Raw genomic sequence first — 27,748 nt, 5'->3', positions numbered from 1 at the left:
AATTAAAAATTAATTTTAAAAATGTCAAAAAATTCTGACATAAATTTTTTGGTGTATATCGTGACATTCTATGTTCGTACGCAAGTTTTCGTGGAAAAATAACATTTTGTGTTGTGTGTACAAAAAAGACAAAAAAGTGTGCAGTACGTAGTCGTGTTACAGCATCAAAATTTGTCTTTTTTACAGGAGCCACAGAATTGTTTTATTTTTTTAAAAAACTTGTGTACGAACATAAAATGTCTAGATGTACATGTAAGAATTTAGTTTAGAATTTTTTGACACTTCGAAACGTGGATTCACACAATGGGAGCAAATGCTCCTATGAGCCAAAGTGCATTTCCCAAAGAGAGTACTTTTTATTATCTTCTGTTGAAAATGATCTGTTGCCATGGTTAGCCTCTCTACACACCTGCACAAAGCGAGTAACAAAGAGTCCGGCGATCGCAACCTCCCTGACTAGTCCAGCGCACGGCCTGTACTCTCAATTTAATTTTACCGTGAACTAATGTCCTTGAAAATAAAATAAAATACTCTCTCTATTTTGTAAAATAAGGAGTATAATTTTTTAGCCAATGTTTTAGAGAAAATCCATCAATAAATCTAGACAGATCATGGCTTATATTTTCATATTATATTATATGTATATATAGAAATATAATTTTTGGTAGATTTTTGTATTAGCTTGATCAAGCTTTATATTGTTTTATTTTAGAAAAAGTAATACCCCTCCGTAGTAGTTTATTAGGGTAAAGTTTGACTATAAGTTTGATTAATAAAATATAAATTATATGTCACAAAATTATACTTTGAAAACGTCTTTTGAATATGAATCTAATGATATAATATTTTGACATATAATCCATATTTTATAGATTAAATTTATAGTCAAACTTTTTAAACTATGTATTATCCTAATAAACTGGTATGAAGAGTACCCATCTCTTGAGAACCGTGCTTTACATGATCTTGGACTATTGGGATACAGCCCAGCCCATTGGGATTGGTCGCAGTTGAGTAGTATGTTTTTGGAGTCAATGAAATCTGGACCTGCTACCTTTTTGGCTATGCTGTGTGTCTCCTCGTTTCACACATACTTCCTCCGTTCTTAAATATGTGAACGTTAATTTAGCTTTAAATTTTATTCATAAAAGAGTGTACTTCTATGTTTCCAATGTATTTTAAAGTAGCAAATATTGTTTCTCTTTCATCGCACGAAATCAAACCCAATAATATTGATCACATGTTATCTTTATTTTCTACATGAAATTAGCTTATTAGAGGTAAAAGAATTAAAGAGTAGAGAGATGTTGGTTTGCTTCTTTCCAATATAATTATCTCTCTACTTGATAATTTCTTGAAAACCCCGTCCACTTATTTGTGGACGAATGGAGTAGTTGCTGGTCACCTTTGCCGGCCACCTTTGTTACTACCCTGTCATCACATCAACATGAAACAATGGCATTCATACCTCACATGGAGTACCTAGTACCGACTGTAATGATGTTGCACCTGTCTAGAGCTAGAAAACAAGACATACAAGTTGTATTGCTAGTAGTATCTCCCACATTGTTTTCAGTCACATTCTACCATCACGTCAACATTAATATCCTGCAGACCATAGCATTCACACACCACATGCTACCCAGTACCCACGTAACTATATTTAACGCGTGGAAGAGCTAATTTCTTAGAAGTAGAGTACCGTCTTCCATGTTATAGGTGGGAAGTCTCCCATGATAAAAGAGCTAAAATGAAGAAGGTAAACCAGTTGTATTGTTAAATAAAACGTGAAAACAGATACTTTCTCTGTCCCAAAAAAGAATGTCTCTGATTTATGCAAAATAGTATATACATACATAAAAATTTAGACAAATCTAAAACATCTTTTTATGAATAGAAGAAGGATTTTATGTCCAAGCATTGCCAGAAACCAGATACACACACATTTTTTAGTCAACCAAACGGTATTACTGCTGACAAATCCGTCCCCACGAGGAAATCCAATGTGTCGGAGCCACACTACAGGAATGGCTCGCTACGCCGACAGCCAGAAACCCTCGGCGTAGCCATATTGGGCCGTTGGCGTAGGCTACGCCGAGGGCAGCCATCGGCGTAGCTTCTCGGTAAATATCCACCTCGGCAGAGCCACGTGGGCCGTCGGCATAGACCCGGCCTTCGGCATAGCTGCGATACGCCGACGGTGGCCGTCGGCCCAGGCCACGCCGTCCCGTCCGTTAACTTCAAATTTTTTTCAATTTTTTTAATGTCTCACATGCATCATTCTAATTCTAACTACACTTAATCTTAGGTTAAATTACCCCTCATAGTCAAACTTTCCAACCGGGTTACCCATCCTCCACCCCTAGCACGCTTAATATCTTCATTCCTTCTGGTTAAACTTCCATCTTCTTCACGGAAGATTGCTGATAATACTATCATATCAAACCTATTAACCCTTAGACCGTGATATCACAACTCTTTATTATTTTTAATTTTAAATAATTATTTAAATGAACATCAATGGTTAAGTAATAATAATCTCTACCGAGGATGCAATTATTAATTTATTTAAAAAAACTAAAAAAAATATAAAATCATGTTTCTGTCAAAAACTAAAATCCACTTTATTGCCTCTTGGGCATATCTCCACACGGCACCGTCTTTTTTATCCCACTCATCCCCCAAGAGAATAATTTTCACCGGATTAGGCCATTTTTCGCCAGGCGATCCCAAGCCAAACCCAATGAGTCGGGAGGCGTTCGGGAGCGCCAACAAAATTAAAAGGGTAAGTAGGCCAGTCTTTTCGGCTTCATAGCGCCCTCTCTCCCCCAAATTCGCTCTCCTGCATCTCTCCGCCGCACTCTCCCCCAACGGGCGCACGGCTGGGAGTTCGACGCCCCCGGCCTAGGGCCACCAACGAGTAGAGGTGCTCTTACACTAGATGAGCTAAGCCGTTATAAACATCCCATCAAAATGACTAGACTTTTATTTTGTTTGACTAATCTTAGAATCCCCGAAGTCACGTGTGTTCTCACCCATACATGCATGCAAAGCCTTTCGTACAGTTCCATCTGGCTAGCCTGAGCGCGGGTAACTCTATAAATTAGACACCCACAGTACTCGGTTCTTTCAAACAAATTAGCTAGCCTCGAGCACCATAGTACTAGCTTGCTTGAGTTGCAACGAGGCTAGGCCACAATGACAGCGCCTCTACTGGCAGCGCTCTCTCCGAGCCACTGCCCTTCTCTCCTCACCAGTACAATCTCGGCTAGCCGGCACGGTGCCGTTGCGCCACGCCGGGGACGCCGGGCCTGTAGCTGGAGAACCGCTCGCAGTCGCGGCGGCACCGTCTCCAGGATAAGCTGCAGCAGCACCTTGGACGACACGGTGAAGCTGAAGGCCACGGTGAAGATAGAGCATACAGCTGATCCAAGCAATGTCAAAGTCCTTCACCTTGAGCTCGTGAGCTCGAACTTGGATTCGCGTACGTGAGAAACTCTCCTCCTACCGTGTTAACTTAATTTCGTGCCTTTTTTATTTTCAAATTAATAGTGGCACCTCCTACCATCTCGTCCTCTTTTAAATTTCACACACCATCGATCATACATTTGTTAGTGTACAATCTATAGTTTGATCGCCATCAAATGATTAACTAGTAATTTCATAAGACCTGCCTATTTTGCTGCATCGAGTGCATGGATTTTTCTTTGCCAAGAAGCTAAATAGTAGTATATACTTTTTTAAAGAATACAAATAATATAGGGACCGGGATAGAGCGCGAACGTACGCGCGTTTGTGAGCGGGCGCGGTGCACACACAAAAGTTGCCATGCATTTTTTTAGGTTGTGGGCTCGGCAATTTAGCAACATAGCAGTTTTTTTTTTTTTTGCGAAACGCAGTACAGACACAAACGCTTACACATACACTCACCCCTATGAACGGACGCACGCACTCTAGATCCTACCCCTATGAGCACCTCCGAGAGACTGAGTCCAAGAAATTGATCCGGCGGGTCTTGAGATTGACAAAGTCACCACGGGCGCCTTGCTGTCGATGGGGACGTCGCCTCTCACTAAAGAATATTCCACCTTTCAATGAGGCACCAAAGTGTCAAACATGGGGTTTGAACTCTGGTGGGCTGGGGGATGCCACTGCCCTCCTAACCACCCAACCACTGGTTGGTTCTCGCAACATGGCAGTTTTTTTGTTTCACAATTGCTATCCATCATACAGTCTAAAATATGACAGTTCCTGGTACTTTTGCTTTGCGGGACTAAAATCCTTTTTTTATTAGAACCATACACTGCATGTATATATTAAGAAGATGAAAAAGGGCCACAGAAAGGCCAAGTACATGAACACAATACAAAGGTTAAGAAGAGGGGACGGACACGACCCCGACAAAAAAAAAATACAAAAAACTAACTAAAAGGTTAGAAGTCTAATTGTTTATCCAGCTGGTAAGGTGAAACGAAAATTGCTAGCAACTACGTACCCACAGCTTGACCTCTGCTTTAATTTGATCAATGATCATCTGGGTAGGTTTTTTTATAGCTGGACTAAAATCCAAAAAAGTTCGCTCAATAAATTTTTCCAATAAAAGTTTACTCCAAAACAAAATGCTGTTTAGTGTCGAAGGTAGCATGACACACACGGTCGGCCCAGCGGACTGGTCCGGCTTGAACTCCAAAATAAGGCTGATCCAATCCAGAACCGTTTACATGGGCACCCCGACCCAGCAGACTGACCCGGCTTGAACTCTGAAATAAGGCCGATCCGGTCCAGACATGTTTCCCATGGGCAACCCGGCTGAGTAGACTTACCCGACTTTAACTCTGAATAAAAGCCGACAAAATTAGAGTTTCTATAGCATACCAAAATAGTTAAAATGATATATTATCACCTTGGTCATAATATGACTTAGGTGCCAATTGATCAATCAGATTGAACAAGATTTAAATCCAACAATCGCACCTCGATCCAACTAGGGACTCGTATAACCACGTCAGCAAATCATGTCCATATTGCATTGTGAAAATGAGACTGCCATGCATACATATATATTCTTGTTAAAATTCAAAAGAGGACATATGTAAATCTTACTTCTAAACTTGAGGGAAAAAATGGTATGTATATCTGAAAAGGGAATTTTTGTTAAAAATATATTCACACGTGCTCTACAGTGACGGGAAAGGAGAAGACGTCAATTCCCGGCGACGCCTACTACTGGGTGACTGATCCAATCCGTGGCCACGAGTTGTTACTCGAGGCCATCTTCGATGTGCCTGTCTCGTTCGGCCCCATTGGGGCCGTTCTCGTGGAGAACGAGGTTGACGAGAAGATGTTTCTCATCAACATCGTGGTCGCCCCCGACAACAACGAGTCTGCATTATCTGTCACCTTCGAGGGCAATTCTTGGATCAAGCCTAAGTCCGGCGACACCGTTAAGCATGTGTTCTTTCCTCTCAAGGTAAAAATTGGACCCATCCATCTATATATCCATATAACTAAGGAAATTGTTGTTTTGTTATGTACGGAACTCCTAATTTATCTGTTTTATTAATTGTGCATATGCACAGTACAGTAGTATAGAATTCAAGTACATGCATGATTGGTTTGATATGGTACGTGGTGCAGTCCTACCTACCGTCGGAGACGCCCCCGGGCGTGCAGAGTCTGCGCGAGAGCGAGCTTAAGGCCACCCGCGGAGACGGTACCGGCGAGCGCAACAAATGGGACCGCATCTACGACTATGAAGTGTACAACGACCTCGGCAAGCCCGACATTGACGACAAACTGACGCGGACGGTGCTCGGCGGCGACGAGCACCCATATCCACGACGCTGCCGCACGGGCCGCCCCTGCAGCGACAAGGGTATGTATGTATAAAGGCCGGCCGGCTGGGAGGGACGGACTCGGGATAAATGGAACTAATACCTGCTTTTTCTGTATATGCAGATTCGTCATCGGAGAAGGCAGGAAATTACGTGTACGTGCCCATGGACGAGGTGTTCTCGCCCTCGGATGACTTGGAATTCAAGAGGTTGATGTCATCAACGCCGGGACTATGGACGATGTTTGATACGCCAGAGAGGAAGAGCCTGAGCTTCCCATCCTTCACGGCGATCGACTCGCTGTTCGTGGAGCAGCCGCCTAGCACGCTCTCCGCCATGCTCGAGGAAATGGCAAGGAAGTTGCACAATGCATCGAGACCGGCGTCTGATAGGATGGAGGAAGCGCTTCAGGCGCTCAAGGGCTTGAAATTCGAAATGCCCAAACTTATCGCCAGTACGAATCAATTACAATCTCAATATATAGTTGGTCATTTAAATTTGAAGCAGTCAATCAGACGTTAGACCTGACATGCCGGCGGTGCGGTGCTGCAAATGCGTATATATTATGTGCAGGTGACAGATTTGCATGGTTCAGAGACGAGGAGTTCGCGAGACAAACCCTGTCAGGACTGAACCCACTGAGCATACAGCTTGTCACGGCACGTTAATCTATGCTATGTACACTGGCTATAGCTAGCTAGCTGGATTCGTTCATTGATTCGATCGATGGAATATATTGTTTCTCACCATGCATATGTATTTGCACATGATGGATCATGCAGGAATTCCCCTTTGTGAGCAAGCTGGATGAGAAAGAGTACGGCCCACGGGAGTCTGGCCTCACCAAAGAGCTCATTGAGGAGCAGATAGGTCAGGCCATGACGGTGGAAGAGGTGAGAAAACAGATCCATCGATGATATCCATGCATGATCGATTGGCAGCCAGCTAGCTAAAGTTAGTACGTAATGTATTTGGCGATGTATTTATGGTTGCCTATATGGACAGGCCGTCAAGAAGAAGAAGCTGTTCATGCTGGACTACCACGACATGCTCCTCCCTTTTGTGAACGATGTGCGCGGGCTAGACGGCACGACGCTCTACGGCTCGCGCACCCTCTTCTTCCTCACAGAGCAAGGCACCCTTAGGCCGATCGCGATCGAGCTGACGAGGCCCAAGGGCAAGCCCCCAATCCTTGCTGAGCCGTGGAGCCAGGTGTTCACGCCGCAGCAGTGGGACGGCACGGGTTCCTGGCTCTGGAAGCTGGCCAAGGCCCATGTCCTGGCTCATGACTCCGGGTACCATCAGCTTGTCAGCCACTGGTAAGTACAGTAGTAGCTACTCTCCAGTTAAGCTAGCTAAATCATGATCAAACCAGCAATATACAGCTAGCTAGAAGAAGCTGAAATAAAAAAAAAACCGTCCGTTTAATTTTGCCAGGCTGAGGACACACTGCTGCGTGGAGCCCTACATCATCGCGGCCAACCGTCAGCTGAGCAGAATGCACCCAATCTTCCGGCTTCTGCACCCTCACTTCCGGTACACCATGCAGATCAACGCCATATCACGGGAGACGCTCATTAACGCGGACGGCATCATCGAGAGAGCCTTCTCGCCGGGGAGGTACAGCATGATGCTCAGCTCCGCGGCTTACAAGGAGCACTGGCGGTTCGACATGGAGGCACTGCCAGCCGACCTTATACGAAGGTACCTAATATACGTACACATTATATTAAGATTGAGTACCATACACAGTTATCTTGCTAGATGTAGGGTTCTTAATTTTGTTTTTATACCTACGATGGGTGCATGCGATAGGGGTATGGCGGTCGAGGAGGAAGACGGCACGCTGACGCTGACCATAAAAGACTACCCCTATGCCAACGATGGGCTACTCGTTTGGGAATCCATTAAGGAATGGACCTCCGACTACGTGAAGCACTACTACTCGTCGGCAGCAGACATCACCGGCGATAAGGAGCTCAATGGCTGGTGGGAGGAGGTCCGCACCAAAGGCCACGCCGACAAGAAAGACGAGCCGTGGTGGCCAAAGCTGGACTCCCGCGAGAGCCTCATCCAGGTCCTGACTAGCATCATGTGGGTCACGTCGGGGCACCACGCCGCCGTCAACTTCGCCCAGTATCCCCTGGCCGGCTATTTCCCGAACCGGCCGACCATCGCACGGAAGAAGATGCCCGTGGAAGAGGGCCCCGACCGCGCCGAGCACATGGCGGATTTCAGGGCCAAGCCGGAGAAGGAGCTGCTGGAGGTGTTCCCGTCTCAGTTCCAGGCCGTCCTCGTCATGACGGTGCTCCATGTCCTGTCCTCGCACTGGCCGGACGAGCAGCACATGGGCCGTCACGTGGAGCCGGCGTGGGAGGCTGATCCGATAATCAAGTCGGCGTTCCAGAAGCTGCAAGACAAGATGCTGGAAAACGAGGGGATTATCGACGACCGGAACGAGGCTGAGGATCTCAAGAACCGCTGCGGCGCCGGCGTCATGCCGTACGAGCTATTCAAGCGCTCATCCGGGGCCGGAGACACCGGGAAGGGCCTCCCGTACAGCATCTCCATCTGAGCCCTTCTAGTACTACCCCATCATCTGTTGGCAATGACATGGCACTGTCCATGGTTACATGGAATCGACTAGCTATGCAACCCATGCTTGCTTCACTCCATTATTTACAGATATGTATTTTATTACCACCTATATATGCGAGCTATTCTACTATTTGCAAAAAAAAAAGTACACGTCTCAAGTTATTGCCTCATTTATTTCATGAAAAAATACACATTTAATTTTCTATAAATCTTATTTGGTGAATGAGCCAACACAAGAGACCACAAAGCGACACGAACGAACACCCGAAACACGACACTCAAACACCTCACCGACGAAGACATGACACAGAGTAACAACCCATCAATCAACAGTGGATCCTGCGTAGGCAGCAACCAAGGTGGCGACAAAATCGTAAACCTCTCTAGCGACGACAGCTCCATGCACCGGTGCCGAGAGTTCTAACTTAGAAACCCCATCACCAATAATAACCATATGATTGTCGGGCCCAGGCGAGAGAGATACTGCATCAACAACAACACCACTCTTTTCATAACCAAGATCAGGTGTGATCTGCAGCACCGGAACCAAGATCCCGTCTACTCCCTCATTCTTAGAGGAAACGACACAACATGTTGTGGCGACTGGCCAGAACTGCCACGAGGAGAGAAACAACGGTAGAGATCCTCTTACTCAACCACACCACAGATGACATGTGCTCCGCGGAGCCAAGTGGAAGCGAATCCTGCACTGCGGCGAGCTCCTGCCCACCAGAAGAACAAGCCTCCGTCCGCTCCAAAGAATCACCAACGGGTGCCTACAACAGCTTGAACCTTGCAACCTCTTCACGAAAGGAGCGAGACGCCTCCTCGACGCGCTTAGCCACCAACGCAAACTGGCACTGAAAGAAAGACTCCAAACTAGTCTTGACATTGAACTCCTCGCAACACCTTGGGGAGGGCCTTGACTGCGATGTTGTAGCGACGACAAGCAGCAAAGGACCTCAACCCAACTCCAGGACGCCAAGGAATGACAAGGCTGAGCGGACGGAGAGCGGCTCCGCTGGAAAAGAGCACGTGCATCCAGAGAACGAGCATGAGGAGATCAGGCCGGCGGCGGTGTGCATGCACCGGTCACGGGCATGGTCCCGAACGCGAGAGTCCCATTGCATCTCAGCACTCGGTCCTCCTTAGTCACAACAATTCAATACACCTGGTCTCTACATAAGAAAGATTCACACAAGCCAAACCAATGAAAATTAAATGTTCCAACAATGATCAAACTTACCAGGCAAAAGAGGTAGAAGCTAAGGTGCCCAACATCAAGTTCAACGTGGCCAAGGTCTTGCAGTCGCTCGTACTGATTGACATAGGTATGCCTAACAGGCATGCCGAATAAGGTACCCGGTTATCTGAAGAGGACGAGAGGCCCATGGACCCGAGATTGAGAAACCCGGAAACCCAGCGAACTTCGGATAACGAAAGTAGAGTTGTAATAGCAATATGACAGCAATATAGGAAAGGCCCGTATGCCACTCATAGTTTGTAACTTATATGGCACGAAAAGCCTCGGCTCCACCTCTTATATAAAGGGGAGCCGAGGGAAGAGAAAGGGATCGAATCTATTGTCAACAGAACCACCATAATCTTTAGTCGAGCACCTTTTCGGCTGAAACCTTCGAGATCTACTTGTCCTCTACTTCTTACGAAATCCTTAGTCTACAATCCGTAGGCATTAACAAGTTAATCCCTTGTCACCGATCCTCGATCAGTCCTTGGCCGAGAAGACTTTGAAGCCATGCCTTGTGGAGCTCAGTGAGGACCCCGATGTGGACGTGAGGTACGCGTAGTGGAACCGACCTAGGTTTCTTTCCATGTCGATAATGGATGGTTCCGTTCCCCCTTTTTGTCGTTGTTGTTGTTGTTGTAATTGATCATGCGATAGAACGTGACGCTAGTCTCGTGCTTATGACCCTCGCGTGACATGAGGAATGCGTATGTTTTCAATAGTTCTCTCCTGAGACCTTTGGTCGGGCGACGACGGTGCCGGTGCATTGTTCCCTTCTTGGAGGCGTCGCTTTTGGAGAGGTTGTACTTCAGGTGTTGCCACGGTGGTGGTTGTATTGCTGTTGCTAGGTCTAGAAAGCTGTAGCGGGACTTTTATTTATTAGTTTTTTTTTACTCTTTTTTGGCCGTGTGCATCCGTACTGCCACTATGGGGCGTTGCTGCCGAGGCTGGGTGTAATTGGTATCTTTTGATATTAATATATTCCTTTGATCTTGATCTAAAAAAAATAGCTATCTCATGCTCCATGCTGTTTCTTTGCCCCATAAAATTGAGGATATGTGTAGAGCTCTTCTGGCCACAGAAAACTTGAAGTATGTAAATGGATTTTGAGAGAAAATTTCGGCGCTTTGGCCGAAACGAAAACCGAAATCACTAGATAGTGAATTTCAACGGCATCCTGCAGTGTACGTGCATGTGGTGCTCGTCGCTAGAGGAACCAGGGACTCAACACCATGGGTTCAACTCTACTCACATGCACTGTGTAGATAGGCCGGAGTACTTGCCCCGATGGCTTGGGCGCTTCGCGTCTGTACGACCATAATCAGCCGGGGCGCCCCGGGGCCGGCGGCAAGGCTGGCCTTGCCCACCCATCTCGGGCCATGTCCGGTGCCGGCCTCATGGACCACCGCGGCGGGGCACAGACTGCTCGGGATGGCACCTCTCAGCTCGACGCCGCCCACGGCTTGCACTGCGCACCCGCCTCGCGCCACCGACGACGACGCCGGAGGAGGTCACCAGACGCTCGCGAGGGCCGTCGTGGGGGTCGTGGTGCTGAGCTGCGACGGCGAGCCGCCGCCTCACGACGTCTACGGCTCCGTCACCGCGGCAACCACCACTGTGCCTTCCGGCGGCGAGCCGCCGCTGACGCTGAGCCACAGGTTGTTCCACAAGGCGAAAGGCGACCAGGTCCGCGTGCCGGAAGAAGGAGCAGCCATGCCGCTGCTGCTGACCGAGCACGTCGTCGTCTCCGGGCCGCTGCGGGCGGAGCTTACGGTCTCGGCGAGCTTGCGCGGCGTCAACAACGCGTACTACTTCGGCGACCACGAGATCGCGGAGGGCTCCGTGGTCTTCGCAACGAGACTGGACGGAAACGACTCGGCGGTGATCGCCGGAAACCACGGCAAGGTGAGGGTGGACGTCACCTGGTCTAGTATGCACGAGTAAATGAGTAATCTAGGTCAAGACGTCAAGTATGTACGAGTAATCTTAAATAGTTAAATTTCGCTAATCAGAGATTTAGCACTAAGTAAGTTTGTACAGCTTTTGTATTAAGTTTCCAACGCCTCTTCTGCCTTGTATTTTTTCAGACCAAAAGGCACTATAGGGGTCAAATTTTTATCGTGAGTTGCAAAGTCCATCAATCAAGAATTACAAAGTCCTGTCAGACTGAATTTCGTAAGATTGAGCTCAACACACACAACTATAAGTCTTTAACTAGGCTGCCTTACCCTAGGTCATGCCTAAGCAGTAAGCACCATGCTGATTTCTTGCCATACTCCATGTCCATGGCTCCACCTCTGGGCAAGAAGCTTCGTACTGAGAAATCCATGCCAGACATTGTAAAAATCATTCACAATTTCAAACCAAGTTCATGGGAGTTAATACATGGTGTTGCGTGGAAAGGTACAAAACGAACCGAACGCGAGCTTGACCCCCATTTTCCACTCCATACACACACAATGCAATGAAGTTCACATTATCTGTGGTAAATCTGAACAACGGAGGAACATGTCTGATCCTTCTCAAAGCTAACCCGATTCATGTACATGCACACGGATACATAGTAATTTATTTATTCTGTTCCCTGCGGACCACTAGTTCTCTTCATCGACGATAATGGTTGCTCCTGCGCCTATCCCAAGTTCCACGAGCGAAGCCGTCTCTTCATCGAGCAGTTGGGGTAGCGGGCATCCCTGCAAAAATACAAGCAATGCTTCAACAACAACAACAACCTACTTCAAAATACTGGCATATATTTATTTATTTATTGCGAAATAAAATACTGGCATATTCATAAGCCAATTCTCTGGAGACAGCTAAGCAGTGTTCTTTTCCGACGCTTATGCATGAGCAAAAGAACTCCAGAAGTTTGATTGTGAAGGAAGCAATGACGATACAAGATATATTGCATACCTCTTCCTCGAGAAAAAGTCTCAGTTTGATTTCCTTCAGTTTAAAGAAGCTCTCGCACAAAGATTTCAGCTTTCCAACCTGTAACGCACAAACTTCAGCGGTTAGGAGGATAAGTCACAGTGCTGCTGCAGCATCTAGTAACCAGCTTAAGAAAACAATAGCAGCAAACGTCGTTTGGCACTAAGTGCATTTTGCTTATCAGAAGGCCTAATCTACGTAATAATCATACCAAAAGGAACATCAGAAGAACGATCTATAATCGCTGCAAGTAACACCGCGAAGTACCAAAGGGACCCAAGAGATATGGATAGGAGTGGTAACAAGTACTTACAGTTGTTGTAGAAGGCAGTTTCTTTGTCAATGGTTGCTTCTCACCCATAGATGGCCCTACACATTTGAAGGTGATACCTGTATGCAGGGTACAACATCTTCGATTACTTATTAGCCCAGAAGTCATCTTCACTTATAAGCCATATCCTTATCCAATTCATGAGTTATGTTATAGTTCAAGATCGTTACTTATAAGCCCAGAAGACATCTTTTGCGGGCCTAAAGTCCTTGAAGTTGGCTTCTCATCTTCAATGCCATGTAAAGCCTTCAGTTCAGCAAACCTACATTAACAATTATGTACTGCATAAGCATAAGTATAATCAATTGATCCCCTTAAAAAATAATAATCAATTAATTACTGGTGATCCACCAATCGGGATCTATCAGAAGTAATCAAATTGACAAACAAAGCCAGGAAACATAAGTAAATGTCAGTGACAAGCTAACCATATAGTCCTAATTCACTAATAAGTTAAACATAATTTTCTTCAGTCACGAAATCTTACAGAAGTATTCTTATAGAGGATAAAAGTACTCTTCTAGTTAGAGAGGTCACTGCCATAGAGTGATCTCGCAGCATCCTTTTGAGAAGAACATCATTTTAACAAATGGAATTGCTATTTGAGCCAAAAGAATGCTCAGATCAATGGATTATCTCCTCGATGGATCCTTTGGTGCTCAGAAAAGGAGTAACTTTTGTACAAACTTACCTAGGGTGTAGCTGTTTGATCACTTCTGGGTCGTCTGATTCTGCTTTTCCCATAACAAGACGAATGTATCTACAACATACATCACGCGTATCAGAATTTTGATGCTAGGCAAACAATTCTTTTTTATACATGAAATTAATGGGGCTTCTCAGAACACCAGCAGAAAGTTTATGGATAGACAGAGGAAAACAAAAATATGGCTCAACTAACTTGAAATGACTAGGCAGCGATACACAGTCTATATGGCATAAAACAGGTGATAATTTACAGGACCAAAGGTTTTTCGCAGAAGAGCAGACTGGATTCACTGACCGTATTTCTGCTTCCCTCCGTTCACGCACACTTACCTAAATTTTTTGTAAAATATTAAGCGTGCGATTATTGCTACTTGTATGCTGAAGACACACCAAGAGAAACATCAATTACCTCACTGCCATTTAATATTTTAACATTTCCTAGTCGAGCAACAAGCACAAATCGAGGAGCACCACCCTTGGCAGGGTCAGCTATAGGATTATCAGAGATCCTGACATCCTTCCAAAAAAAACAGATTTCAGTATAGTCATATCGACCTATAATTGTGCACCACATACCAAATTCAGAAAATAGTAAGGATATATCTGGAAACCAGCTCACCATTAAACTCGGAAAGAGGTTAAGTGAATCAACAGAAAGAAAGTCTTCTATTTCATTCGATCCTGAGGCATTTGAATGTCGCCGTTAGCACGATATTTTTGTGCCTACTTGATAGGGGAAGACAGCAAAAAGCAAGCCAAGAAAATACCTAACAAAAGGACTTGCAATTTCTCGAAAGGAAGGACAGATACATCACCAGGAGTCCCTGATGATGGAGGATTAGATGGGTATCGCACATGCTTTATCTTGTTCTTGTTCAAATGGAGCTGTTCCAAGCTGTAGTTCACAGGATCCAAATGAAATGCAGAAGTAGCACTAAATTAAGGACAAAAGCTTCAGTTTTTTATTTATACCTTCTTAAATAAGAAAGCTTAACCATTTCATCCCATGAAACAATGTGATTGTCCTCCAAATTTAAGAGTCGCACTGTATTGAAACCTTGAACAAATTTACCAACTGGAGTCTGAAGAGGATAATAAAATAGATTTGGTTCTTAAAATGATGTTTGCTAATGCATACTTTTCAGAAGCAATAAAACTATGAACTGCAAACAGAAGGAATGGCAATCCAGTAAACAGAGTACTTCAGTATGAGGTATATGAGGTGTTTGTCTCTTTCTTTGGATACAGATAAGATGAAGAAGAAGATAGAAATATAGTCACACACATCACAACTGAAATACAAAAATAAGTTCTAACCGTGATTATGTTCATGTTGTTCCATATTAGATGGAGTTCTTTGAGACATGCAAATGGGACGTTAAGCTTTCCAACCTGTTGCACATAAGTCGACATGAACTTCTCGTATGATTGATACCAACTGATAATACTTCAAGTGATTAGCATGCAGCATAAACACATACCAGTTCCCACGTTACACCGCAGTTGTTTAGAACCAGAACACGAATATTCTTCAGCACTGGACTTTCTGCAATATCATTCTCCATCCTATTGTTTGTCAAATCGAGAACTTCCAGAGATGGCAGAGCTTGACAAAGAGAGAAGACATCCTGAGAAAAAGCTAAACTGCTTAGGCACATACCAGAGTAACATGGCATTAACATTGGCCCCAAGAAACCATAGGTAAAAGAAAATGATTGGTTATGCATCAAACAAGTTATTAAACATGTATTGCAAACTCGGTGAAGGTTCTAAAGGTGCTTTGAACTGATGTAACAACATATTGGGTGATGATGGCATGGGTTAACAATGAAAATGGACAGCATTAACACAAGGACTTACTCACATTTCATTCTCTAAATTAGAGCATTAACACGTTTGTTATATATGAATTAATAAAATCTCCAAGCATATGAGCGGTGAAATTTGGCAGCACCACATGACACCATCAAATTCTTGCATTCCTTGCTCATGGTATAGCGTGCTCTAATTTAGAGAATCAAATTGAATGAGAAAACAAACAGGTATGGCATTTCTGTGCCTGTTTCAACTTATTAAGTGGCCTAAAAAAAACTTATTAAGTTGCAAGTCTTATGTCCATACTAAGTAAAAATTGCATGAATTTGCGAATTTGAAATTTGTGACAGTGTAGTCGCAAAAGAAAGGGTACGTACTTTCCACTTAGAAAACAGATTTCCAGTTAAATCAAGCTGTCTGAGATCTGAAACAAACAAAACAATTAGAAACACTCGTGAAGACATGGGATTACTATAGACTTTCTGCGGATGCTTGACTAGTTACAAAAATCAAATGAACTATTACTAAATCATAAAAATGCAGACCGCTTTCAAACAGATCATGTGTTAGTAATTTCAGTTAAGGAAGGTGCTGAGAACCAAAATAAGGGTCTTCGTTGAAACTGAGGACAATCGTGGGTGACCCACATAGTTTTACGTTCTGTGAACAGAATAAGTCTATTCCATTATCTTCATGGACACTACTAGATACAGTATCCTACCTCAAAAGATGACATGAGCATCAAAATTAAAGAAAGTGAGCAAGTCAAAGAGATAAGGACTACAAAATCAGGACATACTTGGAACCAAACCCTGCAGTTCCTCTGGTGATCCGGTGGAGCTCACTCCCATGAAGGAAACAGACGCACACAGCAACTCATCAAAGTTTTTCAGCTTCTCCCGGACCTTGTTCGTCCCGACCAGCTCCACCGACACGCGCTTCTGGCTCGTCGAGAACACATACATTTCATCTAGAACGCAACAAAGTTGTGTATAATATGGAGTGTCATTATCATGGTATATTTCCAGACCTTTACTAAGAATGCGCGCGCGGGCACAAGGAAATCCAAGTGCCAGGCTTATTTCTACGCTGCCAGGCCAAAAGTTCTGTTTTTGGAAGCTGAATCGGGAGACGTACGCACCTTGCTCCTCCTTGGTGAAGTCGTCGACGCGGTACCGGAGGCGGATGGCGTCGGGGAGCGCGATCCCGGGGCTGAGCGCGGCGGGGCGCGCGAAGGAGGCGGAGCGGTCGCCCGTGGCGGTGAAGTAGCGGCGGCCGGCGAGCGAGCCGTCGTGGCGGCCACCGGCGCCGCCGTCCCAGTCCACGCCAACCCAGTCGCCGGCGTGGCCGTCGACGGGGCCCAGGTAGCGCACGGTGCCCGCGCGGCGCGGGTCGCCGGCCGCGTGCACGCGCTGGCCCAGCCGGAAGCCGGCTCCGGCGGCGGCGGCGGCGGCGGCCATGCGATGTGGAACTGAATCGGAAGCGAGGGAGAAATGGAGTGGACCCACCCACGACTGGTTTGAGTATTTTTCACGGCTAATGAAATCGTTTCATTGCCAACAAATTATTGATTCTAGCTCTATTCTGTAAACTGATGAAGACGTCCTACGAATTCAAAATTTATAAACTTAACCTTGTAAATGGTATGAAATGATTTTATCGATATTAAGAGCTAAATGGTTTTTGTCGTCCATCCTAGAGTCGCCGCAACGAAGGGTAAGTGTGGAGCAGACGGCCACCTACCTTCGCGAGGACTCGCTCTACGACCCCTACCGAGAGGGCATTGGAGAGGCGGCGGAGGCAACAACGCACATGGCTGTCGCCATGGCCGGCGATCGGGCGTCCTCGAGTCGCTCCATAGGCAACCTCCGTCGTCAACTACCGCCAAAATCTAGGCAGCCAATGTTGAGCCCGCCAAGGCGAGGGGGCTGCTCGGGAGTCACGGGGAGCCCTCCATGCCCTGCCCCCCTCTAGCCTGAGGGTGTCTTCTACCTCAACGATGAGGAGGCCTTCGGGGTGACGGATGAGCAACGGGCACTGCTCACATCATTCGAGATTGTCTTGTAGGACGCCGATTGTCGCTAGTCCTTGGCGGCGAAGGAGCAGGCGCGTTCCCAAGCGCTCTCCACGAGGCGGGCCCAACAACGTTCCACTACGCAGCGCGCGAGGAGGTGGTGGTGGCGAGGCGGTGGGGGCAGCCGCGAGTGGACTGGGAGAACCGGGAGTTGGAGGAGTCTACCACGATCGTGTTTGCGGTGGAGGGCATGGTGATGAGAGACATGGCTCGCTATCAGGATGAACAAGAGCCCATCAGTGGATTTAGCGGCGGCCACAGCGGCCTCTGGCCCAGGGGCAGACACGACGCCGACGGGAGGTCTTCACCGCCCACATGGCGGCCCACCGTCGGAGGAGCTCCAACGGGGACGGGCCATCAGGGTACGTCGGCGGCCATTAGGCCATGCGATTGCAAGTAATCCCGGCCATAGTAGGCCGGGCGATGGTGAGTAGGCACGGTCATCGTAGATTAGGTTAACTTGCCGAACCATCATGGCCACAAATATTAATGAAATATAATTTCCTTAACCATCGTCCCCGGATACCAGTCAGGCGGATGCGTGGGTTGTCCACATAGCGGTTGTGAAGACACATTCACAGCGTAAATTTAGCCAGCAAATGTGTTCCCGCAGACAAACCGGTTATTTTACGTCGAGTTGCTGAAAATGCCCTTAGAAATAATAAACCATGTGAAGCGTCCTTTTATGTCGGCTCCCTGAAGATACCCTTAGAAACAATAAAGTTGAACTCACTAGACTTTTAAAAAGTTGATTAAAGCCTTGTAGGAGTAAAAGATTTATTAGCAAAAACAAAAAAGAAAAGACTTTGCAGCATCAGGCAGCGAACCTGCTGTTGATTCGTCGCTAAGCCATCCCAGCCCTCTCTGTCACGCGTCATCGGTCATGGCTTCATATAAACGCCACAAGAAACCGAGGAGACTTCCACCGATTGATTGATTTCCCCTCTTGCTTCCAAAGACGCCACCTTGATAATCCCGTGCGCTTCTTCTTCTTCTCCGAATCGATCGACAAGCAGCCATGAGCAGCGCCGAGTAGTAAGTCCCGCCGCCGCTGCCGGCCGCCGGCCACCGATCTTTCTTTCTTTCTTGCCTTGACCTTTTCGATGTTTCCTATGGTGCCTGATGGCGAGATTTCGGGGTCGTGTTCTTTGCAGCGACTACCTCTTCAAGCTGCTCCTCATCGGGGACTCCTCCGTCGGCAAGTCCTGCCTCCTCCTCCGATTCGCCGTGAGAGAACCCTCCCTTCTCCAGATTTCTCTTCCTTCTCCGTCGGCAAAACCTCGTATCCTGCTTTCTCTGTGAGAGAATCTCAGCGCGATTGATTGATTGGCCTTTTTTCAGGACGACGCGTACGTGGACACGTACATCAGTACCATCGGCGTTGATTTCGTAAGTACTACAGGGTTGTTTTACAGATGGCCTGACCTGACCTGACCCCCTTTTGTTTCTATTCTTGGAGCCAGTACACCTCCATTAAGTAGCTGCTGCTGCTGCTGCAAAGTACAGGCTTCTGACTGAATGCTGTGTGTTGTTTCACGAATGTGTTGCAGAAAATCCGGACCGTCGAGCTCGATGGCAAGTCGGTGAAGCTGCAGATTGTGAGTCCTGCCAATTCGAATTCAGTTGTTTCTAATGCACACCGATGTTTGGGATTTAATGCTTGAATTCATGATTATTGGATAAATGATAATGGTGGGTGGGGATTGGTGGGACTATCCTAGATCTTGGAGTTAGGCTACAATGGGTTGTTTGATCCTGATATCAGTAGGTAGCGGGTCTGCTAATTAGGGGTTCCTGGTTTGTGTACTTGATACATTGTGCCGACAAAACTCAGGCACTGCTTGGTGTTTTCTTTTATTAGGCCATCCTAGGCCCACTCCCTGTGTTAAAATTTCCAAAGGTCGATCCAGGGAAGTGGGGATCATCGCGGTGTTGTATTTCTGTACAAATGCAGTGCCTGCTCGCCCCAAAATATACACCAGCCAAAGTTCTAAAAGCCCTTAACCTAATTTTAGGAACTAGCTGTCCAGCTGCTTTAGCTTTTCGTACAGGAATCACTTTACTTTATTGTAAATGCAGCCTTCATAATCGACCTGTGCGCAGTAATCTACATCACCTAATCTTAGATTTGGCCAGTGTACCCCCCAAGTGGCAAATTACCTATGTCGAGGAAAAGTAGATAATTAATGTATCACTTAGGCTGCACATGCTTGCCAAGAAACCATAATTGTGCACAGTGGGAGTCGTGTTTCTGATAATTTTTTAATTTGTTAGTTGAGAATTGATGTGCTAGGTCAGCATACTTAGCCAAATCTATCTGTGTCCATTCAATCCTCTGGTTGCTGTAATGATGTTGTCTTCCTTCCTTGTTCAGTGGGACACAGCAGGCCAGGAGAGGTTCAGGACAATAACAAGCAGCTACTATCGAGGAGCCCATGGAATTATTGTAAGCCCGCATGAACACCCATAATACTGTTTATGTGCCAGTCTGGTCACACTTGCGGCCATTTCTGTTACTCTGTTAGTACTGTTTTACTCCGCCAATGTGATACATTACTTCAGGATCGGTTTATTGTGTACCTTTACACTATTGTTGCTATTGAACTGAACTTTTTCATTCCCTGTTTCATATTATGTACTACGCTATACATTCAGGAATCAGGATCTAGAATCCCATAAAATTTTCACGGGGTTAATATTTGTCCGGACATTTTCAGATCGTATATGACGTGACAGATAGGGAAAGCTTCAACAATGTCAAGCAGTGGTTGAGTGAGATTGATAGGTATGCCAGTGACAGTGTTTGCAAGCTTCTAGTTGGGAACAAATGTGACTTGGTTGATAGTAAAGTCGTTGACACAGAGGAGGCCAAGGTAAACGAATACCTTCTCTCTTATACTTCTATTTTTGTAGCCTATTTTTGGCCATAGTGCAGAGAACAATAGATACCTAGCTGGGAACAAATTGAAGGAACACACATATCTATTGAAGGAACAATAGATAACTAGCCGACACAAAAGAAACCACTATTGACCTGTTCCATTCTATGATAAATCTACATGCTTCTTTGTTCTTGGTACTCATCTTCCTAACACGGCTTTGCTATTTAGGACAATTTTGCCAAATATGGTAATCAAGTGACTAAACTATATATGATCAATTGCAGGCTTTCGCAGAATCGTTGGGAATGACTTTCCTTGAGACAAGTGCAAAGGAATCCATCAATGTGGAGACAGCTTTCCTAACAATGTCATCAGAAATCAAGAAAAGGTAAACCAAGAAATGTGCATTTTAAGGGGGGATTTAAAATTCCCAGATTCTCTTCTGTATTTGGTGCTGAAAGATCAACAAATTTGCTGTATGCTTGTGGAAAAAGAATATCTGGGAATTCTGTCAATAGATTTGTTTTTACTGTTCTTAAAAAAATATGACAATGCAGCGCTCTTTTTTTTTTTTGAAGCTTTAACAGTAGGAAAGGCTCCTACTGCTTTTTAAAGTAATAACCCTCTTGGGGTAAAGATTTACATCATTTACATATTACATCTGGTCATGTTTTGACCAAAGGAAAGGTGGCATGGAAATAAGGCGTAGCTACTGTCTTATAAACTATCAGAGAGCCAGGAGAGAGCAGTAAAATCTAGTTTTTCCAGAAGAAGAAAAATGCTCATGTTTTTTTATAGTCTTTTACGCAAGCAAGAGCAATGATGAACAATCTCTCAAATATTTCCTATGGAGGTTCGACAACCTTCAGTTCTTTGAGAGCGATTTCGCTTTTCTAGGTTAATAGTAATTCTGAGGGCTAAATCATACAGTTGCCTGCATCATGGTTTACTTTCGCCGCCTCTTAAATCTCACCATGTGTGCATGCTTCCTATGTGGTGTGGTATTGCCTTCTGTTTGAGTGAATGATCTAACTGACTAGCGAATCTACTTGCCTGCAGGACGGCGAGCCAACCTGCTGCGGCGGAGAGGAAATCAACTGTCCCCTTGGGGCAGCCAATACAGCAGCAGCAGAGCAGCTGCTGCTCCTCATAACCTCACCAAGATCCGTTCCTACATCTCATAGTATCTCAAGGCTGGAAGATTCATCATCAAAGTCTAGTGAACTGGATATACTGAATTACAAAGATTGTATACATAGTTTGGGTTACTACTTAATGTTAACTAATGGCACAGTTTGAGTTTGTTATGCAAATCTCATTGGTCATTAGTTCATGAATGTATTAGGTGCATTCGATGGATCTTTAAGTAACAAAAGTTGCAGGAAGTCTGGTTGATTCAAGCTTGTCATTTTGTTAATTATCTGGAGTTTCTTTTCTTGCACTTATTGAAGTTTGATAGCTGACTTGTAACTCTCAAAATGATGAATCTTTTTTTTCTCAAAAAAAAGGAGATGAATCTTTTAAGTAACAGAAATTGCATGAGAACTGGTTGATTCAAGCTTGTCAAATAACATGTCATCTTTCAAAAAAAAATCATATTGTTGATAATCAGCTGCCCCAAGGGGACGGTTGATTTCAAATAACATGAGATTTGGAAGCTTGAGAGCTTGACTGATGGTACTCTCAAATGAAAAAGAGGCGAGAAACATATATCTGTACACATATAAACCAATGAACTTGATATCATATATTGTAACTGAATATGTGAGTTTCAGGTTCTAACAAAGGTAGGATATATCTGACAAAATGAATCAACAAAAGCTTTAAACTCAAAAAAACAATCTTCACACAACATGCACAAATGGCATCGAAAAAAGTACATCATCCATACTAAGCTGAGCAGCATTGCTTCTTCTCAGCACCGGTGTCAGTGGCGGCGACATCGATGGTCTTACCCTCCTTGACTCCTGCCCTGTCGTCCTCCGCCGAGGCCACCGCCTTCTTGCTGATGGTGTGGTATATGTCGCCGAGGATCAGCTGGAACGCCTCCTCCACGTTCATGGCCTCGAGCGCGGATGTCTCGATGTAGGACAGGCCCTCAGCCTCCGCGTAGCTCTGGGCATCATCCGTGGTGACGGCCCGGAGGTGCTTCAGGTCGGTCTTGTTGCCGACAAGCATGATTCTGATGTTCGCATCAGCGTGGTCGCGCAGCTCCTTGAGCCACCGGCTGATGTTCTCAAAGGTCGTGGGTTTGGTCACGTCATAGACCAAGACCGCCCCGAGGGCTCCACGGTAGTAGGCACTCGTGATCGCCCTGTATCGCTCCTGCCCCGCCGTATCCCAGATCTGCGCCTTGATTATCTTGCCCTCCACCTACAACAGGTCAAAGTAAGAGCAGATCAGGTTCGGTTTCACTATAATATGCCTCATGAGAAATTATGCATCTGGGAAAGATAGCTACCCAAGGATATGTTAACAGTGCCATGGCAAACTTCCCATTTAACCATCACAAGCAAAGTCCCTAGCAGTCTGATGAGCAGGCATCTAGTCATCTAAATCCAATCCAGCAAGCATGTGGATCGGTATGACTGATCATACATGTGGCCATGGTTTTAAAGGCGTCTTAGAGCGGTTTGGGGGCGTTCTGGCGCCTAAGCGGCACCTAGGCGGGCGCTTTAGACGCCTAGGCGGAGGGGAGGCGCCTTGACGCCTTAGGGATGCCTTGAAAACCATGCATGTGGCACGGTTTATTTCCATCCGGAAATCACCTGAATTATTCAGATTTTGTGACTGATTTTGTGACCACGGAAGCACGCTCACAATGTGCTACTTGAGCAAAAAGAAAGGAAAACCACTCAAAGCGAGAATCCTGAGATAGTGTGAATCTATGCAAATATGGTGTTCTCCCTGTTTGTGTCGTGTGCATAGGTACTACATGCATGACTAGAAAATTTGTTGGTTGCTCGTGCGTCTTGACATGTAGGAAGTGAATAAATCAGCATATAAAGAGCTATGGCAAGTCCATTTTAGCATAGCTAGTAGCAGCACAAAGCTAGGTTATATAGCTTGAGAGGAGATTGATTGGAACAAATTAAAATATAGTGAGATGTTGGAGGGAAACTGATATAGTAGTGTCTTTTATACCCTAGCAAACTACTCGCCCTGTCGCATCAATATGACCGACATGAGGAACAGCCTGGCGCTTAAACTTCTTCCAATTCCTGGGTTCAACAACAGTAGCAGTCGCAGCAATTTAAATAGCTAGCACAATAATTTGTAAGTAGCTAGTGTGGAGGTGGGTGCTTAATTGGAAGAAAAAAATGTCCAGTAGATGGGCTTATGGCACGACTGATCATACATGTCCCATGGTTGATTTTCTGGCCGAAAAGCACCTGGCCAGATTACAAAGAGCCTGATCATAGCTCAAAGATGAAAATAAGTTTGTGTTGTAGTGCATGATTTTGGAATTAGAGTTAAATCATGTGATAGATTTTTTGATACTAGACTAGTAGTAACAATGTGCAAAAGAAACATGGCATAATCATTTATTTCAAAACATACAGTCTTTTTAGACAAACATTTTTATACAACACAAGATGCTACTCTGCCTATATTTATGAGTCTTATATCACTGTTTTAAGATTCCTAGCACTCTTCTCTCATTTCCGAAAGACCGGATTAACTTCTAAATTTTGCTGTACAACAATGAATTTTCTTCTATAACAAATTGCAGGGATCTTGGATGGCAACGGAGATGGACTCATTTCTGTGGGGAGGATAGTTGCTCTTTCAGTTCTTGTACTTCTCCTCTACCCATTTCTGTGGGTTTGGACTTTGGAGTGTGATAGAAACATTGTAGTTTAGCAGGGCAAAGGGGTCGTGTAAGTTATCTATTGGCTTATTGCGGATACAAATATTGCTATCACCATATATGTCGAATCACCTATTGTGAAAGTACCGCTTGTCCATGATTACAACTATACAATAGAAGAAAAAAAACATCCTGTCGATGTTTGGCTCTAGGAATGTTCAAACCAAACAAAATCTAGTGATGCAGCATATGCTATTCCAGAGTAGCCCGAGCTCCTGGCGTTTGCTCCAAAAAGAATATGCTATTCCAGATAATATGGGTCAATTTGGCCTGCTTGTGTTATTCCAAACAAAATCTAGTGATGCAGCCCGAAACTGTAAAAATAGCAGACCAGGTTGAAACTTAAACTGTTGCAGGTTGAAACTGTTTTTTTTTCCAAAAAGGAGGATACCCCTCCAGCATCGGCATCAATTGATGCATACAGCCTTTATTAATAAAAGCGAGGACTGCCACTAACCCTACGGTACAAGGCAAAAACATGCAAGAGACAAAGTCAGGCTACGATCGCGCTGCACCTCTAGATTACACATTGATGGGTGTGAAAATCTGCCTATGGACATATTAGACACAATTTGATAGAGCCACTTGCTATGGTATCGACTGTGACACTCCCTGAAGCAATTTAAGCCTAAACTAACACTAGTTAGTGGCTTTAGTGGTTGGAGGATGTGGCCTATCAGAATTCAGAAGCAAGGGCATTTGAATCGGCCGAGCAAGCTGCACGCAGCTGGCACCTAGTCCCCCCAAATCCAATCCAATAAGCACGCAGAACGGCGCGAGTGACCGGTCATACATGCCACACGGCTGACTTTTCTTTGTGTGAAGGGCACCCGAGTGGCCGGATTATTGGGGTATCAGCAAGAAAGTCAGCAAATTTTCTTTACCCACTACTTGCTTTGCGCCACTGTAACGTAGCCTTTTGTCTTGCTAGGCTCATTTAAGATTAGAAAGCAACAGTAGAAACAGCAATCTGAACAGCTGGTACTGTTGATTGGTAAGTAGCTAGCGGTGATCTGGGTGTCCAATTGGAAAAAGTGTTTGGTTTGCTTGTAGCCTGATGATGAAACTGTCACTGTCACTGTCTATCTAGCAAGCAAGCAAGCAGTAGATAGCCTGATAAGCGGAATCGAACAAGGTGTGGTAGATCTAGCTAGCAGGACGGATGGCTGGGCATAGTGGAAAAGAAATTAAGCAGCTGATCGTCTGTGTGGTACTGTAACTAAGTTGGTAATACTGTGACTAAGTGGATAGGCAGCATCTGCGAATCTGATCTGCGTCCGCACGCCATTGATCTAGTACCTGCTTGCTAGCCAGCAGAAAATTGGATCTGAAGAGCGATGGAGGAATCCGCGGATCCGAAGAGCGGATCTAGCAAGCGACTGGTCGAGAGGACGGAAGGGACGAGGAAGGATCGGAGGGGAATGGATTGGGGGTAAGCAGCGTTGCACGTACATGGAGTGTCCGCGTAGCGAACTCGACGCCGATGGTGGACTTGGACTCGAGGCAGAACTCGTTGCGGGTGAAGCGGGAGAGGAGGTTGGACTTGCCGACGCCCGAGTCCCCGATCAGCACCACCTTGAACAGGTAGTCGTACTCCTCCTCCCCGCGCCCGCCGCCGCGCCCGCCGCCCGCCATTGCTCCTCTTTCTTGCTCTTCCTCCCGAGCTTCTCCTCCTTCCTTGCTAATCAGTCGCCTGCTCCGGTTGCTGGGTGTTGTGTCTGTCTCCCCGTGCGTTCCCACGCGTGCGTACGCTTTACTCTACTGACTGTACTGTAGTGTACTGTACTGGCTCAGTCAAGTAGGAGTAGATCTCTCTGCTCAGCTGGCCGTGCTCTGTAGTCTGTACCCTCGCTCTGCTCCGCTCTAGCGCTGGCCATACTCCGGGCTGAGACTCGGGCCGGGCCTGAAAAGCCCAACGTGCAAAATCAGGCCCGAGCCTAGCTGGCTCTGATTTTTATTTTATTTTAGGACATCTAGGCCTGACCCCGGCCCAGAGTGACAAAAACCACACATGGCCACGCAATCTAGCTGAACTAGGTATGGAGAGCCGCCGGAAGACACCAGCACGACGGCAACGGCGAGCGCCGCGACTGCCCGGTCCACGTCCCTGGAAAGGAAGTCAGAGCCGAAGGAAACGGCTAGGCCTTTCAAGCTTCGTGGGGAGAGGCTGGTCGCAGGAAGCAAGCCAGCGGCACTCGCGCGCCGACGGAACCCGAGGACGTCGGCCCAACCAGTAGCCCAAGCATCGCCGAAAGTCTCCCAACACTCCGAAAAAAAACGCCTATAGGGAGGTCGCGACGGCCAAAGACGTTGCCATCATCGAATCCGACAAGCGGGATTTCGGTTTTCACCTTGGAATGGTGGGCCAAGGGTGTCGAGGCTCCACGACAACGCCTCCAACAGGAGGAAGAATGATGACCTGTTGCCTGCCAAAACCCACCGGCGAGCAGCGACGAGCAACACGAAGAGCCGGGAGGCTCCCAGAACTGTTGGTGGGCCCTGGTCCCTCGGGCAACGGCCCGCAAAACTCCGGCACACGTCCTGGATGTTGCGAGGGCGTGCCACCTGACCTATACCTGGTCAGGAAGGTGATGGATTGCTTCAATTATTTCCTGCATGGCAGACACGTAAACATTAAATCCGAGCCTCGACCGGCTCTCAGGTTGCCCTGTGAATCGGCTCAAGGAGCCGATCGACCCATGGTTCGTATTGGATCTACGATAACATGGGGGTCCTGCTTTATCAAAACCAAGTTAAATCGACCTACGACAGTCTAGGGTTTTCACCGCATAATTGGAACGTCCTACACGTAGTTGAGCCTGGCAGATACGAAAGATAACAGAAAACTAGTCCTAGAAAAGGCCTAAAAACCAACATAGAGTCGATTCCCGGAACAACTCCTCTAGGATCGGCAAACCATACCTTACGCACTACTGGATCATTCAACCCGTTTGCAAGGCCTAACCATGCGGATATCAAACTAATCCTTGGAGAACAAGGAACAACTATAACAGATCAGATCTACTAGATAAAGACCAAGCAGGTTGCTACCTTTACACCTAAGATAGGTGCAAAGGCAGCTAGATATGTAGGGGTAGCCTAACTAAGCAAACATATCAAAAAAGTATCGATGTTAGCCCCAACACATCCATGATAACGGTGTTACTCGCCATCAACAAGGCTTCAGTACGAGCAACACAAAACAACGAATAAACTGATACTGCCCAGATCGCAAGATGCGATCTGGGCAGCATGACGCTTACCCGGAAGAAACCCTCGAAACAAGGGGTGGCGATGCGCCTAGATTGTGTTTGTTGTGAACATGATCGTCTTCTTTTCTCAATAACCTTAGGTACATATTTATAGTCCGTGGACTTTCTATCTTTGGAATAAACCTAACTGTGTACGAACCAAACTCTATCTCTTAATTCTAACTGAAACGTAATCTACCATAATGT

General features: G+C 45.9%; 4 protein-coding genes across 4 annotated transcripts; 2 read left to right on the top strand and 2 right to left on the bottom strand.

The window, feature by feature from the left end:
• Positions 1-3,140: 3,140 nt before the first annotated feature.
• Positions 3,141-8,543, top strand: LOC127341439 (lipoxygenase 2.3, chloroplastic). The gene is made up of 9 exons (XM_051367292.1): positions 3,141-3,484; positions 5,184-5,470; positions 5,638-5,875; positions 5,959-6,288; positions 6,408-6,493; positions 6,617-6,727; positions 6,840-7,153; positions 7,272-7,538; positions 7,650-8,543. Exons 1-9 carry the CDS (start codon positions 3,199-3,201, stop codon positions 8,407-8,409), a joined length of 2,679 nt encoding a protein of 892 aa, XP_051223252.1. The 5' UTR covers positions 3,141-3,198; the 3' UTR covers positions 8,410-8,543.
• Positions 8,544-12,133: 3,590 nt separating this feature from the next.
• LOC127341427 (tubulin-folding cofactor E) lies at positions 12,134-16,973 on the bottom strand. Its single transcript, XM_051367280.2, has 15 exons — positions 16,605-16,973; positions 16,263-16,433; positions 15,841-15,887; positions 15,130-15,276; positions 14,966-15,040; positions 14,621-14,730; positions 14,416-14,543; positions 14,268-14,329; positions 14,058-14,165; positions 13,944-13,978; positions 13,632-13,700; positions 13,111-13,202; positions 12,923-12,999; positions 12,592-12,669; positions 12,134-12,371 (listed from the first exon to the last, which is right to left on the bottom strand). Exons 1-15 carry the CDS (start codon positions 16,921-16,923, stop codon positions 12,273-12,275), a joined length of 1,617 nt encoding a protein of 538 aa, XP_051223240.1. The 5' UTR covers positions 16,924-16,973; the 3' UTR covers positions 12,134-12,272.
• Positions 16,974-18,413: 1,440 nt separating this feature from the next.
• Positions 18,414-21,836, top strand: LOC127341434 (ras-related protein RABD2c). The gene is made up of 8 exons (XM_051367286.2): positions 18,414-18,572; positions 18,692-18,764; positions 18,879-18,926; positions 19,088-19,135; positions 19,912-19,983; positions 20,255-20,410; positions 20,704-20,807; positions 21,479-21,836. Exons 1-8 carry the CDS (start codon positions 18,556-18,558, stop codon positions 21,570-21,572), a joined length of 612 nt encoding a protein of 203 aa, XP_051223246.1. The 5' UTR covers positions 18,414-18,555; the 3' UTR covers positions 21,573-21,836.
• Positions 21,837-22,135: 299 nt separating this feature from the next.
• Positions 22,136-26,101, bottom strand: LOC127341422 (ras-related protein RABA2a). The gene is made up of 2 exons (XM_051367269.2): positions 25,743-26,101; positions 22,136-22,792 (listed from the first exon to the last, which is right to left on the bottom strand). Exons 1-2 carry the CDS (start codon positions 25,923-25,925, stop codon positions 22,310-22,312), a joined length of 666 nt encoding a protein of 221 aa, XP_051223229.1. The 5' UTR covers positions 25,926-26,101; the 3' UTR covers positions 22,136-22,309.
• Between the last annotated feature and the right edge of the window lie 1,647 nt (positions 26,102-27,748).

This window comes from Lolium perenne, chromosome 1, assembly GCF_019359855.2.
Source record: "Lolium perenne isolate Kyuss_39 chromosome 1, Kyuss_2.0, whole genome shotgun sequence".
Lineage (NCBI taxonomy): Eukaryota > Viridiplantae > Streptophyta > Magnoliopsida > Poales > Poaceae > Lolium > Lolium perenne.
The sequence above is the reverse complement of the archived record's forward strand: the minus strand, read 5'-3'. Positions and strand labels throughout refer to the sequence as shown.

Bases quoted from the DNA above. Each gene is read 5' to 3' on its own strand.
- LOC127341422 (XM_051367269.2), bottom strand. From the start codon at position 25,925: ATGGCGGGCGGCGGGCGCGGCGGCGGGCGCGGGGAGGAGGAGTACGAC. The intron at 22,793-25,742 runs GTACGTGCAACG...GACCTGTTGTAG, and splicing joins TCGCTACGCGGACACTCCAT to GTGGAGGGCAAGATAATCAA.
- LOC127341439 (XM_051367292.1), top strand. From the start codon at position 3,199: ATGACAGCGCCTCTACTGGCAGCGCTCTCTCCGAGCCACTGCCCTTCT. The intron at 3,485-5,183 runs GTACGTGAGAAA...CGTGCTCTACAG, and splicing joins GAGCTCGAACTTGGATTCGC to TGACGGGAAAGGAGAAGACG. The intron at 6,494-6,616 runs GCACGTTAATCT...TGGATCATGCAG, and splicing joins TGAGCATACAGCTTGTCACG to GAATTCCCCTTTGTGAGCAA.
- LOC127341427 (XM_051367280.2), bottom strand. From the start codon at position 16,923: ATGGCCGCCGCCGCCGCCGCCGCCGGAGCCGGCTTCCGGCTGGGCCAG. The intron at 14,731-14,965 runs GTTAGAACTTAT...TATCCTCTTCAG, and splicing joins ACAACATGAACATAATCACG to ACTCCAGTTGGTAAATTTGT. The intron at 14,544-14,620 runs GTATAAATAAAA...TGTGAACTACAG, and splicing joins AAGCTTTCTTATTTAAGAAG to CTTGGAACAGCTCCATTTGA.
- LOC127341434 (XM_051367286.2), top strand. The intron at 18,927-19,087 runs GTAAGTACTACA...AATGTGTTGCAG, and splicing joins GTACCATCGGCGTTGATTTC to AAAATCCGGACCGTCGAGCT. The intron at 19,984-20,254 runs GTAAGCCCGCAT...GGACATTTTCAG, and splicing joins GAGGAGCCCATGGAATTATT to ATCGTATATGACGTGACAGA.